General features: G+C 41.8%; 1 protein-coding gene across 3 annotated transcripts; it reads left to right on the plus strand.

The window, feature by feature from the left end:
• The first annotated feature begins 1,706 nt into the window (after positions 1-1,706).
• Positions 1,707-18,622, plus strand: LOC129811857 (ovarian cancer G-protein coupled receptor 1-like). 3 transcript variants are annotated; one of them, XM_055863538.1, is made up of 4 exons: positions 1,707-2,102; positions 5,902-6,009; positions 8,313-8,365; positions 10,347-18,622. In XM_055863538.1, exon 4 carries the CDS (start codon positions 10,453-10,455, stop codon positions 11,542-11,544), a length of 1,092 nt encoding a protein of 363 aa, XP_055719513.1. In that variant the 5' UTR covers positions 1,707-2,102; positions 5,902-6,009; positions 8,313-8,365; positions 10,347-10,452; the 3' UTR covers positions 11,545-18,622. The 3 variants fall into 3 exon arrangements, with proteins under 3 accessions (XP_055719513.1, XP_055719512.1, XP_055719514.1); XM_055863537.1 differs by lacking the exon at positions 5,902-6,009; XM_055863539.1 differs by lacking the exons at positions 5,902-6,009; positions 8,313-8,365.
• Positions 18,623-18,924: the final 302 nt, after the last annotated feature.

Here is an 18,924-nt window from a genome sequence, read left to right on the forward strand (position 1 = left end):
TCTGGGATTGGCGGATGCCAGTGGAACCCTACCTGCCTGAATGCATAGTGTCAACTGTAAAGTTAGGTGGAGAAGGAATAATGGTCTGGGGCTGTTTTTCATGGTTCGGCCTAGTCTTTTAGTTCTAGTGAAGGGAAATCTTAACTATACAGCGTACAATGACATTCTAGGCGCTTCTGTGCTTCCAACTTTGTGGCAACAGTTTGGGGAAAGCCCTTTCCTGTTTCAGCATGACAATGCCCTGTGCATAAAGCGAGGTCGATACAGAAAGGGCTTGTTGAGATTGGTGTGGAAGAACTTGACAGGCCTACACAGAGCCCTGACCTCAACCCCATCAAACACCATTGGGATGAATTGGAATGTCGACTGCGAGCCAGGCCTAATCGCACAACATCAGTGCTCGACCTAATTAATGGTCTTGTGGCTAAATGGAAGCAAGTCCCCTCAGCCAATGTTAATTCATCCAGTGGAAAGCTCTTCCAAGAAGAGTGGAGGCTGTCATAGCAGCAAACGGGGAGACCAACTCCATAATAATGCCCATGATTTTGGAATGAGATGTTCGACGAGCAGGTGTCCACATACTTCTGGTCATGTAGTGTATTTCTGTTACTGTGTTACTATGGTTTGACCATTGTCAAGGTAATATGTCACCATCAGGTTAAGAGATGTCTGTCATGTCATTGTATTATGGGCAGTTACACGGTAATGGTCCCTTTTTCACTTTAAAATGTATGCCAAGCAAGAGCCATTTGATTGCAAAGTGTATCAAACCATACACTATATGCAGAAGTCTACTTTTAACAATTGTCACTGAAAATGTTACTAAAACACAGTTTACTTGAGTAACAGTGCAGATGCAAAGTTTCATACCGGGTTTTACTGTCATTCTGTTAACAGGACAGCATGGGTCGTTGATCTGTACTCAACAAAAATGAATAATTATGAATGTCACTCCCTTCATTATATTTAAATGTTTGGGTATTATTCTACACACTAGCTATTATAATGAGCTCGATCTCCAAACAAGACCAAATTTGGTTGGACCAAGCTAGACTAAATCTGTACCAATCATAGACGTCTATATTTCACAAGTTTGGACATCACAGTACATTACAGTCGAGTTCAGTACAGTAGTGCACAGTAAAGAGTATAGTTCAGTTGAATATATTACATACAGTACACTACTCATGTGTGTTCTACTGAACTGTAATGCACTGAACTATACTCTACTGTGCTGTACTATGCTCTACTGCAACGTGGTTTGTGACTTATGAAGGCAAATCATTAATGCAAAATTAATTATAAACGTTATTAGTTTTCAGGGGCCTTTACTTAAACATTGTGTTTTGATGCATTTCTAATACTTTTAAATACTTTTTCTATTCGTTTTTTTTTGGACCCCTTTTCCATCGGTGTGCCCAGAAATCAAAGCCTTTTGCCAACCATTTCTCATCCTAAATATTAGGAATAAGCAAACTTATCTATGCCTTCATTTCACAAAAATATAGACTCTTCACTTTCATTTGACATCAAATTTGATATACTCATATAAACTTGGTGCTCTTTGGTACCTTTTACATGAAAATTACATTATCCTTTAACCATACAGCCACTGCTGAATAAGAGCTAGACCCACCCGTGCAACTAACGCAAGTTTAAATATGACCAGAGGGTCGTTTCCAACATTTAATCGCATGAATAGACACACAGGCTAGGGTTGTAGTGTACTGGAAAGGGGGAAGGAAATTACTCTGAATGATGATATAGTTCAAGAAGATATGCTGACAAAATAAGGCACTAGCGAAAGCACCATTGGGGTTTCTCAGAATCTGTTGGTCTGTGGCACTGAGCCCTATAAAGCCTTAACCACCGTGCCCTCCCGTCTCTACCGCCAGATGTGAACAGTGCCAATTTCGTGCTACACCAGCCTTACTTTCGGATTGGTCAATAACCAAGCGCTTGGTTCCTCAAAGCACTGAGAGAGTTACTACCGAGAAACCTAGCGAGTTACTACCGAGAAACCTAGCGAGTTACTACCGAGAAACCTAGCGACTCTCACCATCAAAGACCGCGAACAGCCTATTTCAAGGGGCGTGGATAAGGTAAAATCATATCTTTAGTATATCGCTAATTATTGTCGTTAGTAGCTTAATTAGTCTACTGTATAGTGTAATATAGCCTGTTCATTGCGGCACTACCAATGTATTTCGAGTTTTTGAATAATGTATAGGCTAAGCCTTGGTGGATCTAAATGTTTTTTTTAAAGTATTGTTTGAAATGTACTATTATAGTTTCTCAGTGCGCTTATTTATCTTTGCAAATAATTCCTAAATAATGTGCTATTTGCAATTGTACAATAGGCTTTCCAGTGTTTGGTGTCTGAGGGAAGTAGCCTAGATTGTGTATTATATAGCCTGCATTTGCATGTATCCTATTAACGCCTTCTAAATACAGGTCTCCTATTGAACATCTTTACAGTAGCTTACTTAATGGGAAGCGCATGGTGCTGTGTTGTGTACCGTAGGATAGCCAGTGGACAAGAGTTCTGCATGGAGACCAATGCGATTAACAGGTGCAAGATTTTGGAAAGGATTTTTTATATTGTTGAGTGAGTAATATCAATAACAGTAATCTCTTTTCTAGCTTTAAAAATAATCACCATAGGCTGCTGTCCTCGTTGGGGACATTATTCTAAAGTATTTTTTATTCTGGGTGGTATTAGGCTATATTTTAATATTTTATCATTGTCCAATATTGGAGTATGCATCAGATTCTGCTCAACTGGTGGTGGAATAAGTATTTTTTGGGAGTTCAGCACAAGAGTACTAAGTAGGTTAAGAAGTCAAACAGAGGAAAAGAAAATATGCTGATGCATATTGGAGCTTCGCAGTGGGCCAAACCATTCCCCCAGTTTCTCTCAGTGGGCCAAGCAATGCCCTCAGTTTCTCTTAGTGGGCCAAGCAATGCCCTCAGTTTCTCTTAGTGGGCCAAGCAATGCCCTCAGTTTCTCTTAGTGGGCCAAGCAATGCCCTCCGGTGACAAAAGTTGGGTACCACAAAGCTGCCAGTCTTCATCTCCTGTGGCATTGGTCTATGAATGAATAGCTTGGCTGGCATTGAGCTATGAACTGATTCAGACTTTGTCTCCTACACACACAATCCCCAAATGACTATTTAGAAAGGAAAGTAGAGACTGCTGAAATTAACCAGACATGAAGTGGATCTCAATACTCATTGGCAACTTACAGTAGTGATTTTGTAACAGACATAAGAACGCACCGTAAAATCAATCCACAGCTAGCTTGAAATGTCACCGATGGAGCTATCCTATTAGTACATTTTGGATAACTCGAACAGTTGGTACGTTGTCAAGGAGGGTGGTAACTTGTGTTAGCGAATCAGAGGTCCTGGGTTCAAGCGTCGGTGTGCGCCGAATCAGGAGGAAGCAGTACTCTCTAAGTAAGCAATACACGGTTATTTACAGTGGTGCTGTGACCTAGATCTACAGTTGCACTCAGCTCAACGCTGGGGTCACCGTTAAGGACGTTTGAGGGATGAATGTAGCACATGGGGATGTGTGAAACTTAATCTTCAGCCTGAAGTGTCCTCACCTGCTCCAGCGAATAGCTAGTGTTTCGTGAGACGCAGACTGGTAAGAAGCTTCAGGAGAGCGGTCACTTGTTCTAGCAAGGCAGAGGACCTGGGTTCGAGCTTCGGTGTTAGAAGAGTCAGGAGGAAGTGGTACTTCCTAAGCAAGCAGCGTGAAATCCTTTAAATGCTCAGTAAGATATTAGCTCAAGGTCTGATTGTGCTGTAATGTTTGTATTCTGATTTATTGTTCAGTCTTTATTGGTCTGGTGCTGGTAGAAAAAGTTATCGTATGCACTTACAGACTCCTCTTTCTGACCATAATGTCAGCCACATCCTGCAGAAAGGACAGGGAATGTTGTTATTGATCTAAAATATTAATACTAGGAATCATCCTAATACAATATCAATCAGTAGCTAATGTCCTCGTAAACCAATTATGATTTGGTACTGTACTTTTGCCCAATGGGATCACACAACAAAGGACTAATGTGCGTGTACATTATGATTATAATGAGGATGTGGTGGTTATAATGACCAACTTGTTGCCTGGTACACCTGTTGCGCTCTCTGCTTCTCCTCCACGGCTCTGTAATTGCCCCTGATGGGATATATAAATCTGTATTTAATTGAACTGAACAGAACCAGAGAAGGATATAAGCCTGTGGAACAGGCATGGGCCATGTTCCAATATCCACACTAGCATAACACTTCAAATTAGAATGCATTACCAATACAGTACATTGCTTTTTTCAAGTGGTATGCTGGTGGGGGTATTGGAAGAACTGTTTTTGGTTCCATGTAGAACCATTTCCACAGATGGCTCTACATGGAACCCAAAATGGTTCTACCTGGAACCAAAAAGGGTTATCCTATGGGGACAACCCTTTTTTCTAAGGGTTATCCTATGGGGATTGAGCCTTTTTTCTAAGTGTATAGTCTTGCGTGTGACAATACAGAATGACCACATGTTGATGCTTTACTTGATTTCTCATGGTTTGTGTCTGAAATGGGACCCAATAGGACTCTGGGCAAAAGTTGTGCACTATAGATGGAATAAGGTACTATATAGGAAATATGGTACATTATATAGGGAATAAGGGGCTATTTCAGACACGTACATAATTCCATGTCAGACGTGATTAGACTGAATTAGCCCAGATAGGACAGATTTGTTATTCCAGGCTTGTCTTTATTGGAAAGAGATGCTCATTACATGCTAAGGGTCCACTGGGAGTTCCAGGACTTGTTGTGAGATGGACCTGCCTGTCAACAACATCATCAGCCTCAGCACCTCTAGGGGTTGGCTGTTCCTCGACTACAGAGATCTGCTGTATGAAATAGGGAGCACAAGTTAAACAAATATTTGTTGTGTTCAGCACAGTGTAGTTAAGCGTTTTTGCAACCAAATGTGTGTTCTAAATGGCTTCACGTTTCCTGCCTACTGAACACGCCCGTGGCTACACATCAGTTTGAGTGGGGGATGGTTTATGGCTTTGTGTTGATCCAAATCTCCATCTGCACATGGGCATATTTAGACAGGTTATATGAGGACAAAAGTTATCGCAGAGTAACTGATGGACATGTTCATTTTGGAATAATATCACAGTGTAGGAACGACCTGAGGCTAATGATGCGTTTAAATATTTCATCACTTCATTCTTGAAAAGTAATGTTGATTTGAGACAAACTCCTTGTTCTTCAGCAGCACATGTTACTACTCCAGGCATGAGTACAGTACATCTTGACCACAGGGGGAACTTTATCAAATGTTGGTCATGTGACATACACTATCTTGCTTGTCCTGTTTCCATGGTTACCGTGCTGTCCTCCCTCTGTGTTGACTATCTTGTATTTATGATATACAGCCACAGTAGTTCCAATTTAGTTTGCCAAGGTTACATGCTTAGGGCTGTTGGCAGACTCACTAATCACCTGGAAGCAAGGCCTGGCCAATCAATACATGTAGTCCAGGCCAGCTAGTAGAGTGCAGACCTCACCGATCTCTGCCTGTGTGATAAAGCAGAGGATAATTTCACAAAGAACAGCAAAAGCTCTTGGGAAATCACACCAGCTAGTGTGTGTAATTCATCATGCCTGAACATCGCAATGCCCTGTATTTTAATGCTCACACACTGAATGTTTTAGTGTTGTTACTAGTGTAATTAAACTGTTACTACACAGGCATAATATAAGTTTTCATTAGGTTTGTTATTCATGTGTTAATGTTTTACAAAAGAGCATATGGCTTCCCTGAGAAGCTGTGAAGTTTTGACTGGGTCTAAGTAATGTTGAGATCTTCTCTGTCTTGCAGGCCTTTTTGTGGAGGGCTAGTCTGAGATAAAGTTGGGCAAACTGTTCCCTGTACTCTCCTCCGTCCTCCTGAGGTCACTCACAGCAAGAAGAATCACTCTAATTGGAGGTCTGGAGTTATTAAGTAAAGCTTGCCAATAGTTGCATCTGTAACAGGATACTGGTATGCTACACTGCTCAAAAAAATAAAGGGAACACTTAAACAACACAATGTAACTCCAAGTCAATCACACTTCTGTGAAATCAAACTGTCCACTTAAGAAGCAACACTGGTTGACAATACATTTCACATGCTGTTGTGCAAATGGAATAGACAAAAGGTGGAAATTATAGGCAATTAGCAAGACACCCCCAATAAAGGAGTGGTTCTGCTTCCTATGCTTCCTGGCTGATGTTTTGGTCACTTTTGAATGCTGGCGGTGCTCTCACTTTAGTGGTAGCATGAGACGGAGTCTACAACCCACACAAGTGGCTCAGGTAGTGCAGCTCATCCAGGATGGCACATCAATGCGAGCTGTGACAAGAAGGTTTGCTGTGTCTGTCAGCGTAGTGTCCAGAGCATGGAGGCGCTACCAGGAGACAGGCCAGTACATCAGGAGACGTGGAGGAGGCCGTAGGAGGGCAACAACCCAGCAGCAGGACCGCTACCTCCACCTTTGTGCAAGGAGGAGCACTGCCAGAACCCTGCAAAATGAACTCCAGCAGGCCACAAATGTGCATGTGTCTGCTCAAACGGTAGCAGCAACGTATGGTGTGTGTTAGGAGAGAGTCATGTGAATAGAGGCACTGCAGATAGTGCTTTGGTGCAGGTCATGTGATGTCCATAGTCTCTTCGTCGCAAAAGTCCCTGATCTTGTCAAAAAGATAGGTTTGTCTAGCTGTGTCCAGTCCAGGTGGTGATTGTACAGGCAGACCATCTATGGGAGGAAGAATGTCAGCTTTGCTCAACAGCTGAAAACTGGGCCCGACTGAGTCCGAATGCTCGTTGGCGACAACACCAGGCTCCAGTGCATCGAAGCTGTAAAACAGGAAATAACAAAACAAATTGAAAATGCATTACAACCTTGCATGACATCAATTCACCTCCCAAGTTTAGATAAGAAGAATAACCTCTTGCAATGAAAATGATATTCACCTGAAGTGCTGGTACTGCTTGATCTGTGGCAGCAGCCTGAAGTACGGAGTCAGGTGTTGTTACCAGCCATAGCTTTCCACCAGCACCGTACCATCCTCCAGTCCAACCAGCTGTGGGATGTTGACCCCTGTCACAGTGCTGTTCTAAACAACACCAGCAATCTCAAGCAAAAGTGTTCACTCTGGTCTTTCTAAAAATGTAAAATATCTGAAACTGTAGCTAGACTCTTAACTGTATACATGGGGCTCCCGGATGGCGCAACAGTCTAAGTCACTGCATCGCAGTGCTAGAGGCATCACTATAGACCCTGGTTCGATTTCATGTTGTATCATAACCGGCCATGATTGGGAGTCCCATAGGGTGGCGCACAATTGGCCCAGCGTCGTCCGGGTTAGGGTTTGTCTGGGGTAGGACGTCATTGTAAATAAGAATTTGTTCTTAACTAAAATGATTAAATAAAAATGAACGCTTCACGGCAGACTGCAACCCCTTTCATTAAATGAGTTTGATTTGTACAGCTTACTTGGCCCGTTGTGTAAAGTCACTCTGGTTCACACTGACCGTGTGCAATGGCATAAGAATCGTCCTCCTGAAAGTAGTCCATCACTGACCTTAGTCGATAGCGCCTGATAAATTCAGGGGATCAATGTTATTGGGAGACGTAGCAACACATTTGCAGTTCTCCATGGCTAATGTTATATCTTTCGGGGAAAAAACTGCAGTAGAAAGGATTGCACATAACGAGCAGCTCATTTTATAGACAGAAGATGCTACACAGCAGACCAATCTGAAACTCATCTCTCAGGATGTCCAGCCCATTTATTATCTCAGCCAATCATGGCTAGCGGGAAGGTTCCTGACTTTTTTTTTCTGTAGCTAAACCAACTAGGCTCGTAATTTAACTTTAACTTTATTCGTATTTACACATGACATACAACTTTGTTATTAAGGCACATGGTTAAATAAAGCATGAAAGTTCAAATGTTCCAGAAGGCATTTCTGCCCAAAAATGCATACAAAAAATATATAAAAAAGAAAAGTTCAAATGGCTCTCCTGTGAAGTCGTAACTTGCGACATACGCCTAGTTTCCTGAAACTAGTCACATTTTAGGATGTGAGTAGCTAATTAGATTGTCACAGTCTGCTGCTAAAGCCTTGTTCTTAGTCCATGCATTACTGTATTACTCTATCAAAGAACTCTCATTGTATCATTTTGATTTCAGGAAGTCAATGACAAAACATAAATCCTCGTGACATTTTGTTGTTTCTTCTTCCAGACACTACGGTGTCCCCATACCGGGACGGTTGTTGCTAACGTGACTATAATGACGTAAGTAACAGCAAACCTTCCAGGACATACACATGTCTTTATATGGGCAAAAAGCTTACATTCTTCTTAATCTAACTGCACTGTCCAATTTACAGTAGCTATTATAGTGAAAAGAGACCATGCTATTGTTTGAGGGGAGTGCACAACAACAAAAAACTTTTACCATGGCAACTGGTTTGATATATTCACCTCAAGGTAAATAATTTACACTGCTCAAAAAAATAAAGGGAACACTTAAACAACACAATGTAACTCCAAGTCAATCACACTTCTGTGAAATCAAACTGTCCACTTAGGAAGCAACACTGATTGACAATAAATTGCACATGCTGTTGTGCAAATGGAATAGACAAAAGGTGGAAATTATAGGCAATTAGCAAGACACCCCCAAAAAAGGAGTGATTCTGCAAGTGGTGACCATTCGCCAGTGGCGAATTTGCCAATCTTGGTGTTCTCTGGCAAATGCCAAACATCCTGCACGGTGTTGGGCTGTAAGCTCAACCCCCACCTGTGGACGTCGGGCCCTCATACTACCCTCATGGAGTCTGTTTCTGACCGTTTGAGCAGACACATGCACATTTGTGGCCTGCTGGAGGTCATTTTGCAGGGCTCTGGCAGTGCACCTCCTTGCACAAAGGCGGAGGTAGCGGTCCTGCTGCTGGGTTGTTGCCCTCCTACGGCCTCCTCCACGTCTCCTGATGTACTGGCCTGTCTCCTGGTAGCGCCTCCATGCTCTGGACACTACGCTGACAGACACAGTAAACCTTTTTACCACAGCTCGCATTGATGTGCCATCCTGGATGAACTGCACTACCTGAGCCACTTGTGTGGGTTGTAGACTCCGTCTCATGCTACCACTAGAGTGAGAGCACCGCCAGCATTCAAAAGTGACCAAAACATCAGCCAGGAAGCATAGGAACTGAGAAGTGGTCTGTGGTCACCACCTGCAGAATCACTCCTTTTTTGGGGGGTGTCTTGCTAATTGCCTATAATTTCCACCTTTTGTCTATTCCATTTGCACAACAGCATGTGCAATTTATTGTCAATCAGTGTTGCTTCCTAAGTGGACAGTTTGATTTCACAGAAGTGTGATTGACTTGGAGTTACATTGTGTTGTTTAAGTGTTCCCTTTATTTTTTTGAGCAGTGTACTTACATTCAGTAATCTTGCTCTGATTTGTCATCCTGAGGGTCCCAGAGATAAAACGTAGCATAGTTTGATAAAATCAATTTTTATATTCAAATGTAGGAACAGGGTTCTACAGTTTAAACCCATGCCGGGTGTCCGCACCCACACTGCCAGGCCATCTAGATGTGTGAAAGTTAATGTATAAGCTAATGATCCATCATGTATGACACTCCTGGGAGTGTATAAACTTAAAATGTTGTATTACCATATCATTTTTGTATGTTGTCTGTAGTTATGCACTTGAAAATGTATCAATTGACCAGTTCGGCACATTTGGGCAGACTTGAAACAAAATACTGTGCAGTATTGCAGTGCTTCACTGGATCACTCTGAAACTTTGCACATGCACTGCTGCCATCGAATGGCCAAAATCTAAATTGCGCCTAAACCCCTATATTACATTATGGCCTTTCTCTTGCATTTCAAAGATGATGGAACAAAAGAAATAATAGAAAATGCATGTTTTTTTGGTTTGTATTATCTTTTACCAGATCTAATGTGTTACATTCTCCTACATTAATTTTACATTTCCACAACCTTCAACGTGTTTCCTTTCAAATGGTATCAAGAATATGCATATCCTACCTTACGGTCCTGAGCTACAGGCAGTTTGTCATTTTGGGTGAAAATTGAAAAATAAAATCAGATTGTCACAGTCTGCTACTAAAGCCTTGTTCTTAGTCCGTGCATTATTATATTACTCTATCAAAGGACTCTCATTTTGATTTCAGGAAGTCAATGACAAAACAAAAATCCTTTCCTCGTCACATTTTGTTGTTTCTTCTTCTTCCAGAGCTGAGTGAGTGGAATGGCCGGGACTGTCGTTGTTTTGAGTCAAACTCACTGTGCTGGGCCCCACAGCCTGGTACTGTGTGGGTGCTAACAGAGAGGAACAAAGCATGTGGACCACGTCTGCCATGACAGTCAACATGTCTGAGGCTGAGCCAGACCACATTAACTGCACCATCAGCCATGAGATCCACCAGTACCTGTTCTCTGTGGCATACATCCTGGTTCTTTTGATTGGCGTTCCCACCAACACCTACTCCCTCTACCATGCCTGGCTTCAGCTGAGAGACAAGAACGAGCTGGGGATCTACCTTCTCAACCTGACCGTGTCAGACCTCCTCTACCTGGCCTCTCTGCCTCTCTGGCTGCAGTACATCTTCCAGGGAGATGACTGGAGACAAACTGAGTGGCTTTGCCAGCTGTGTGGCTTCCTGCTCTATGAAAACATTTATGTTAGTATCGGATTCTTATGTTGTATCTCTATAGACCGTTACCTAGCCGTAGTGTACCCATTCCGCTTCACAGCTTTTCGAAGTATGCGGGCAGCCACGTTGGCCAGTGCCTTCATCTGGCTGAAAGAGATTGCTGTGGGTGTTGTCTTTTTCAGACACAAGGAACTAAGCAGGGACAGCACCAACCAATCGGTGTGCTTTGAGCACTACCCCATGCAGCCGTGGGAGTACCCAATCAACTACTACCGTTTCGCCGTTGGCTTCCTGTTCCCACTAGGCATCCTGTCCGTGTCGTATCTCCGCGTCCTGCGGGCGGTCGGAAAAAGCGTAGGCACGCAAAGCACCCAGAAAACGCGCATCAAGAACCTGGTGACCAGCACCATTGTCATTTTCCTGGTGTGTTTCTCTCCATACCATGTGTTCCTGCTGGTGCGTACCATCTTGGAAAGAGACTGCCCCTTCATAATCAACATCTTCAACTACTACCACGTGTCCCTGCTGCTCACTAGCTTCAACTGCGTGGCCGACCCAGCGCTGTACTGTTTCGTCAGTGAGAGGGCCCAGCAGGGGATCCAACAAGCCCAGGAGGCCTGTACCCAGGCCCTCTGCTGCTGCTGCCACAGGGGACAGCACAGCCCCGTCACAGCCACAGGTACAGACTCCGAGGTGGCCACCTCCAACGAGAACAGAAAAGTCTCAGTCACACTGCTGACATCCAGTAGTAATATTAATAATACATGGGTTTTATGAAGCTCTTTTGAAGGACCCAAAGACACTTGAGTAGTAGACTAGGAGCTAGGGTTGGATTTAGATGAGCGAGAAGGTCGGGGAAAAAATACATAGTGACAGGACATTGGACATGAGACATTGGGCAATGATATGATTATGGGCAGTCCCAAGAGCAGTAACATGTGAAGTTCATAGGAGCCCATCAAATATGCTGTCAAATGAAAGCTAAGAGTCTATATTTTTGAGAAATTAACATATATATATATATATATATATATGTATATATATATATATATACATTTTTCAACCATTTCCAATGCAAAAAATGTGGAATATGCAAAGGCTTTGATTTCTGTTCAAACAGATAGAAAAGGAGTCGTATAAAACATCTCCCAGAAAAAGTCTTAACGATATTAGAAATACATCAAAACCCAGTAATGTTGAAGTAAAGACCCTTCCAAGTAATATATTTATATTTAGTTTTGCAGAAATGATTTGACGTCTGTAAGTTTAAGGAATATTGCCTAGTGTCTTGTCCCTCTCTTACCAGAAACATTAAGATATTTTCTCATTTCTCTCCCTCATGAGGAGGGAGGATAATGAAAGTTCACATAAGTAACAATTAAAGGTAGACCTACCGATTTAGTGATTTTACTGATAACAATTTGGTTTATGATTTATTAAGTGATTTAAAACGTGTCATTTTGTTACCAAATTGGTAACAGAATGACTGCAACTGAATTGTCTGCAATGGGAGTTCATAGTAGTTACATACCAGGTGGGTCATCTGCTAATGTCCTCCCTTCTACTGGCATACTGTTATGTTCAGCTCATAACTGTTTTCTTTCTCTTTCCGTTGTGTGGCGGTCAAAGCAACAGTGTGAAAACAGTCTGGACAACCCCGCCCTCTCTCTCCCTGTCTCTCTTCTCTCTCCAGTTGAAGTCACTTCTCCTGGTTCTTATTGACACCTAGCCATGACTCTCATGAGCCCTCTCTATTTCCAATTACTGTAACCAGCCCTCTCACCCACTGACCACCGACAGACACCGGACGTCCATGGACATGGAAAAGTAGTTTACATTTTGTCAGTCCAAATCTAAACCAATCATAGATGTCTGTTTCTACTGTACTGACCTTTACTTTTCTGAACTCTACTGTACTGACCTTTACTTTTCTGAACTCTCCTGTACTGACCTTTACTTTTCTGAACTCTACTGTACTGACCTTTACTTTTCTGAACTCTACTGTACTGACCTTTACTTTTCTGAACTCTCCTGTACCGACCTTTACTTTTCTGAACTCTCCTGTACTGACCTTTACTTTTCTGAACTCTACTGTACTGACCTTTACTTTTCTGAACTCTCCTGTACTGACCTTTACTTTTCTGAACTCTACTGACCTTTACTTTTCTGAACTCTCCTGTACTGTTCTTTACTTTTCTGAACTCTCCTGTACTGACCTTTACTTTTCTGAACTCTCCTGTACTGACCTTTACTTTTCTGAACTCTCCTGTCCTGACCTTTACTTTTCTGAACTCTCCTGTACTGACCTTTACTTTTCTGAACTCTACTGTACTGACCTTTACTTTTCTGAACTCTACTGTACCGACCTTTACTTTTCTGAACTCTACTGTACTGTATTTTGGTGCTGTACTTTGTTGTCCAAACATGTGAAACAATGACGTCTATTATTGGTACAGATTTGGTCCGAATCGGACCAACCAAATATGGTCTTGTTTGGGGCCGGAGCTCATTAGAATAATAGCCATTGTGTAGAATAATACATTACATGTGTTCTACCTTTGTGTACCCTTTCAGAATACATCACAATGAGGAGAAGGACATTCATAATTAAGCACTTCTGTATAGTACAGATCAGGGTCTCGTGATGTGACCATCTGTTTCCGGGTGTTAATCCACTTCACTTACTGTAGTTCAATAACCAAAGTAGATTTTTTTTCAAACTCAAGTTGTCATATAGCTGACACCGATTCTTTCTGCAGACATCTTTGAATCTTAATTTGGAGTAAAACGTGGTCCAAAAAAACTGAGGGAGATTATATTGGCATTCTGTTAACAAACTTTACATCTGCACTGTTCTTCGAGTAAATGTTTTTGTAAAATATTCAGTGGAAATTGTTAAAAGTAGTCCTTGTGCATAGAGCTGAATGTTTTGTAGAACTTTGCAATCAATGGTTTTTGTCTGGCATACAGTCTGTGTCATTCTGTTACAGTGGTCTTGGACATATGACATCGTAAAAGTGTTATAATTAAGGTATAACATATGAATATGATGCTTTTAGTTTTTTTAAATGAATGTTCTATACTTTCTTTAACATGTGCAGGACACTTGCACAGGTGATGCTGCCTTGTGTATAAGCCTGAGTTGAAAACTCTCTTGCATATCAAGTTCTTTCTGCAACATTGTCAGGTTTTTATCTTTCATCACATTATGTAATATTCATTGTGTGTTTTTGGTTTTGGGAGGGACTCTGAATGCATACGACATATCAGCACAGATTCGACATATCAGCACAGATACGACATATCAACATAGCCTCTTGACCAAACTTATCTCTATTTCCTGTTTGTTTATTTTTAAGTACACTGAACAAAAATATATAAAGTGTTGGTTTCATGAGCTGAAATAAAATATCCCAGAAATGTTTCATACACACAATAGCTTATTTCTCTTAAATGTTGTGCACAAATTTGTTTACATCCCTGTTAGTGAACATTTCTCCTTTGCCAAGATAATAATCCACCTGACAGGTGTGGCATATCAAGAAGCCGATTAAACAGCATGATCATTACACCTTGTGCTGGGGACGATAAAATGTCACTCTAAAATGTGCAGTCTTGTCACACAACACAACACAGATATCTCAAGTTTTGAGGGAGCGTGCAATTCGCATGCTGACTGCAGGAATGTCAACCAGAGCTGTCATTTTAGAGAATTTGGCAGTACTTCCAACCGGCCTCACAACTGCAGACCACGTGTAACCAAACCAGTCCAGGATCTCCAGTACCGGCTTCTTCACCTGCGGTGTTGTCTGAGACCAGCCACTCGGACAGCTGAAGAAACTGTGGCTTTGCACAACTAAAGAATTTCTGCACAAACTGTCAGAAACCATCTCAGGGAAGCTCAATTGTGTGCTCTGCGTCCTCACTCGGGTATTGACCTGACTGCAGTTCGGCGTCGTAATCGACTTCACTAGCACGCTGGAGAAGTTTGCTCTTCACGGATGACTCCCAGTTCAGTTTCAACTGTACCGGGCACATGGCAGACAGCGTTTATGGCGTTGTGTGGGTGAGCGGTTTGCTGATGTCAACGTTGTGAACAGAGTTCCCCATGGTGGTAGTGGGGTTATGATATGGGCAGGCATAAGCTATGAACAACGAACACAATTATATTTTATCAATGGCAATTTAAATGCACAGAGATACTGTGACGAGATCCTGAGGCCCATTGTTGTGCCATTCATCCGCCGCCATCACCTCATGTTTCAGCATGGCAATGCACGGTCCCATGTCGCAAGGATCTATACACAATTCCTGGAGTTGTGAAAATGTCCCAGTCCTTCCATGGCCTGCATACTCACCACAAGTCACCGATTTGAGCATGTTTGGGATGCTCTGGGTCGACGTGTAGGACAGTTTTTTTGATCCACACCCCTACTTTTTTATTTTTAAGGTATCTGTGACCAACACATGCGTATCTGTATTCCCAGTCATTTAAAATCGGAGATTAGGGCCAATTTAATTTATTTCAATTGACTGAATTCCTTATATATAATGTAACTCAGTAAAATGTTTAAAATTGTTGCATGTTTCGTTTATATTTATGTTCAATGTACACATAGTTATTATCTTAATAGGTCCTCTGGGATTCTTGCTGCTTAATATATGTGAATTGCTCCCACTTTCAGGGGTACGTAAGGATTCCTCAGCTCAGATTCATAACTGACTGTGTGTGGAGAGCATAGACATACTGTATATACATACATCATTGGTTGAGAGCCTTAAGGGAAGCATCAGCACCGGGTCAAGCTCAGTAGTACCCCAGAGGTCTTGACTTCTGTGTTTAGCATAAGTTGTTCAGTGTTCTCTACTGCACTCTTTCCCAGGGGTTTGCTCCTCTTAAGGATGTCTGAGTTGGAACTGCCCCATGATGCCCTCATCCCTTTTCCAGGTCCCATGTCTTCCCAGGCCATGTCCTGGCCACACAGCCTGAGTATTTCCAGGTTAAACGACCCACATGGGAACTAACGTAGCTGACCTTTCACACTCTCCACCGATTATTTTCTGCTGCATGTTTTCCCTCCTTACATTAGGAGTTTGGTTTTAAAGTACCACATCTCCCCAGAACAGAGAGAGAGAGCGAGAAATAGGCTTTTCAATTGTGAATTATGCAGTTGTAAATCACTGAAGGATGGACTGGTTGTTCTACAGTCAAACATTGAGAGTTCATAAATCAAAGTATTTCAAAGCAGAATAAGAACCCAGGGGTCAATAAATTCACACAGAAGGACCCAGGGTAACAATATTGTTGACTCTTTTATATAACATTTCACAGGGGCTCTAATGGGATCAAATGTAATTTGTTTAAATGTATGTTTAACCACATCATGAAAATATGAACATAAATCTGTAGAGCAAGTACTGTAACCAATTCATTGGTTTAATGTTATTTTTCCTTGCTGTTTGAGAGATTTGCTTTGTGAACATGCAGTCATGCCTGATGTTAGCAGTGATACACTGTACTCAGTGATGCATGAAATGCCTTCTCACTGCGTGTTTTTCTTCTTCTGCTAAAGTTATGAATGGAAACAAAGAGGTCATATCAGTTTGGTCTAATCGGAAATATTCTCTTCACATCTGTCTCATATATCCGGCAATACCGCTGTTAATCCGGCACCTAGTGGTTAGCTCAACAAGTAGAAGGAATTAGAGACGCTGTTGCACCCTCTTGACAAGAGTGGTGATGGTGTTGGTTCATGACAATGTGGACACCGAGGAACTCTCTGATACAGTCCCATTGATGTGGATCGGGGCATGTTCCCTCCAATGCTCCCTGAAGTCAACAATCAACTCCTTTGTTTTCTGACGATGAGGGAGAGGTTGTTGTCATGACACTACAATGCCAGTTCACTTACCTCACTATAAGCTGACTTGTCATGGTTGGCTATCAGGCCTAGAATCGTGGTGTCATCAGCAAACTTGATGGAGTTGGTGTCGTGCAAAGCCACGCAGTCGTGGTTGAACAGGGAGTACTGATGACACACCGCTGTGTTGAGTCAGTGTGGAGGAGGTGTTGTTGCCAATCCTCACAGCCTGCGGTCTGCCTGTCAGGAAGTCTAGGATCCAGTTGCAGAGAGTGGTGTCCAGACCCAGGCCTCTGAGCTTGGTGTTGAATGTGAAAAGAACAATAGTGTTGAATGTTGAACTGCAGTCAATGAACAGCATTCTCACATAGGTGTTCCTCGTGTCCAGATGTGTTACGGCTGTGTGAATAGTGATAGAAATGGCATCTTCAGTGGATCTGTTGTGGCTGTAGGCAAATTGGAGTGGGTCCAGTGTGCCTGGCATGCTGGCCTTGATATGGGCCGTGACCAGCCTCTCGAAGCACTTCAGGATGACATAGGTGAGCACGACGGGACAATAGTCATTTGGGCATGTCACGTTGTTATTCTTGGGCACTGGGACAGTGGGGGTCTCCTTAAAGCAAGTGGGCACTACAGCCTGGGACAGGAACAGGTAAAATATTTCAGAGAAGACGCCCGCTAGCTGGTCAGCACACACTCTGAGGACACGGCCTGGGAGGCCGGCTGCTTTGTGAGTGTTTACTCTATTGAGAGTTTTCCTCACGTCAGGCTCCGAGAGCAAAAGCACCTGGTGGGCGATAGGTTCAGTACACATCACTGTATTCTGTATCAGAACGTAGGCTTGCACTCTTTGAAGTATCGTAGATTGATGCATTGCACTCTTTGTTTATAAAGCCCTCCTGCATAAACTTCCGCCGTACCTTACTTCATTGTTAACAGATGTACGAGATGCCAGACCATGGCTAACTCTGGAGATCCCTTCAGTTGGGTTGATATGCTTTTTAGTTTTTATGGAAGAACTTAGGTAAAAATATTTAAGTTCTACTTGAGTAGTTTTTGGGGATATCTGTACATATTTATATTTTTGACTACTTTTACTTTTACTCCACTATATTCCTAAAGAAAATGAACAAATTTCCCTCAAAGACCGACAAGATCCCTCGGAATAGATTGTCTTCCAACTTGGACATTTTGGAAAACCATATAATACCAAATTCGGTATGTAGGCCCATGCTACATATCTTAACTTAGTTTGAGAAAAGGTAAGGGATTTGTTAAGAGATGGCTGAGTTAGTGATAAAGCAGGAAATCAGATGTTACATGTCCATTTAAATCCTTTGTGAATCCACTTCACAATGACATAACAGCTCGAAACTGTTTAGGGTTACCGAAGACATTACCATGATGAACCATGTTAAGTTTGGCATTGACATCTTAAAAAATAAGGAAACTATTAATAGTTCACTTGACGATGTAACGCTAATACTTAAAATAATCATAACATCTTCTTCTCATGGTCTAAAAGTCTGATTCACTCTGAATTTAATCTTTGTAAATAGTCCCTAAAGAGTTTGAGAAAATAACATTGATGCATTCAAAGATGCTAAAAATACTAAAGAAATCTTCTCATGAACCATAGGATCAAATGACACCACATTTGGAATGTAGGCCTATCGTATGTCTTAACGTAGCTAAGGAATTGGTCAGATTTTACATGTCCATTAAAAACCACTGTAAATCCACTCTGATCTTGTCCTTTCTGTCATCCTGTGAACCCCATTCATTGCTGCTTCCAGCTATATTTTATGATTGTGTTTTGCTTTTCATGTATTGTTGTGTATTATAACATGCATTTGAATGTGTATATGGATGTGTTGTTAATGTGTATGTTGTATTTTGATGTGTATTGTTGTGCTAAACAGGACTCATCTGGAAAAGAGCCCTTGGTCTCAGCATTGACTCCCTGTCAAAATAAAGCGGGAAAATAATTGTCATGATGGTTGATGTTTGGAGTTGTGTGGATTCCTCTGTAGAGTTGTTCTCTGGAAGAGAGGGCTTTCATGTAATTTTATCTTATTCAGATCTAGGGTTGCAAAATAAGGGTATATTACTTAAAAGTTTCTAAGTTTACTAGTGAAATACCCACTTTAAAAAAGTGGGTATTTTGGGTACTTCAGATTTTTACAGGTGTCTGTAATTATCGCTGTCCCTCTGTGTGGCCTTATCACATGTAAAATGTATGAAATAATTCAATAAGAATTTCAACAAAAAAAAAATGTTAAATATAAACCATCAA

This window comes from Salvelinus fontinalis, chromosome 15 (assembly GCF_029448725.1).
Source record: "Salvelinus fontinalis isolate EN_2023a chromosome 15, ASM2944872v1, whole genome shotgun sequence".
NCBI lineage: Eukaryota > Metazoa > Chordata > Actinopteri > Salmoniformes > Salmonidae > Salvelinus > Salvelinus fontinalis.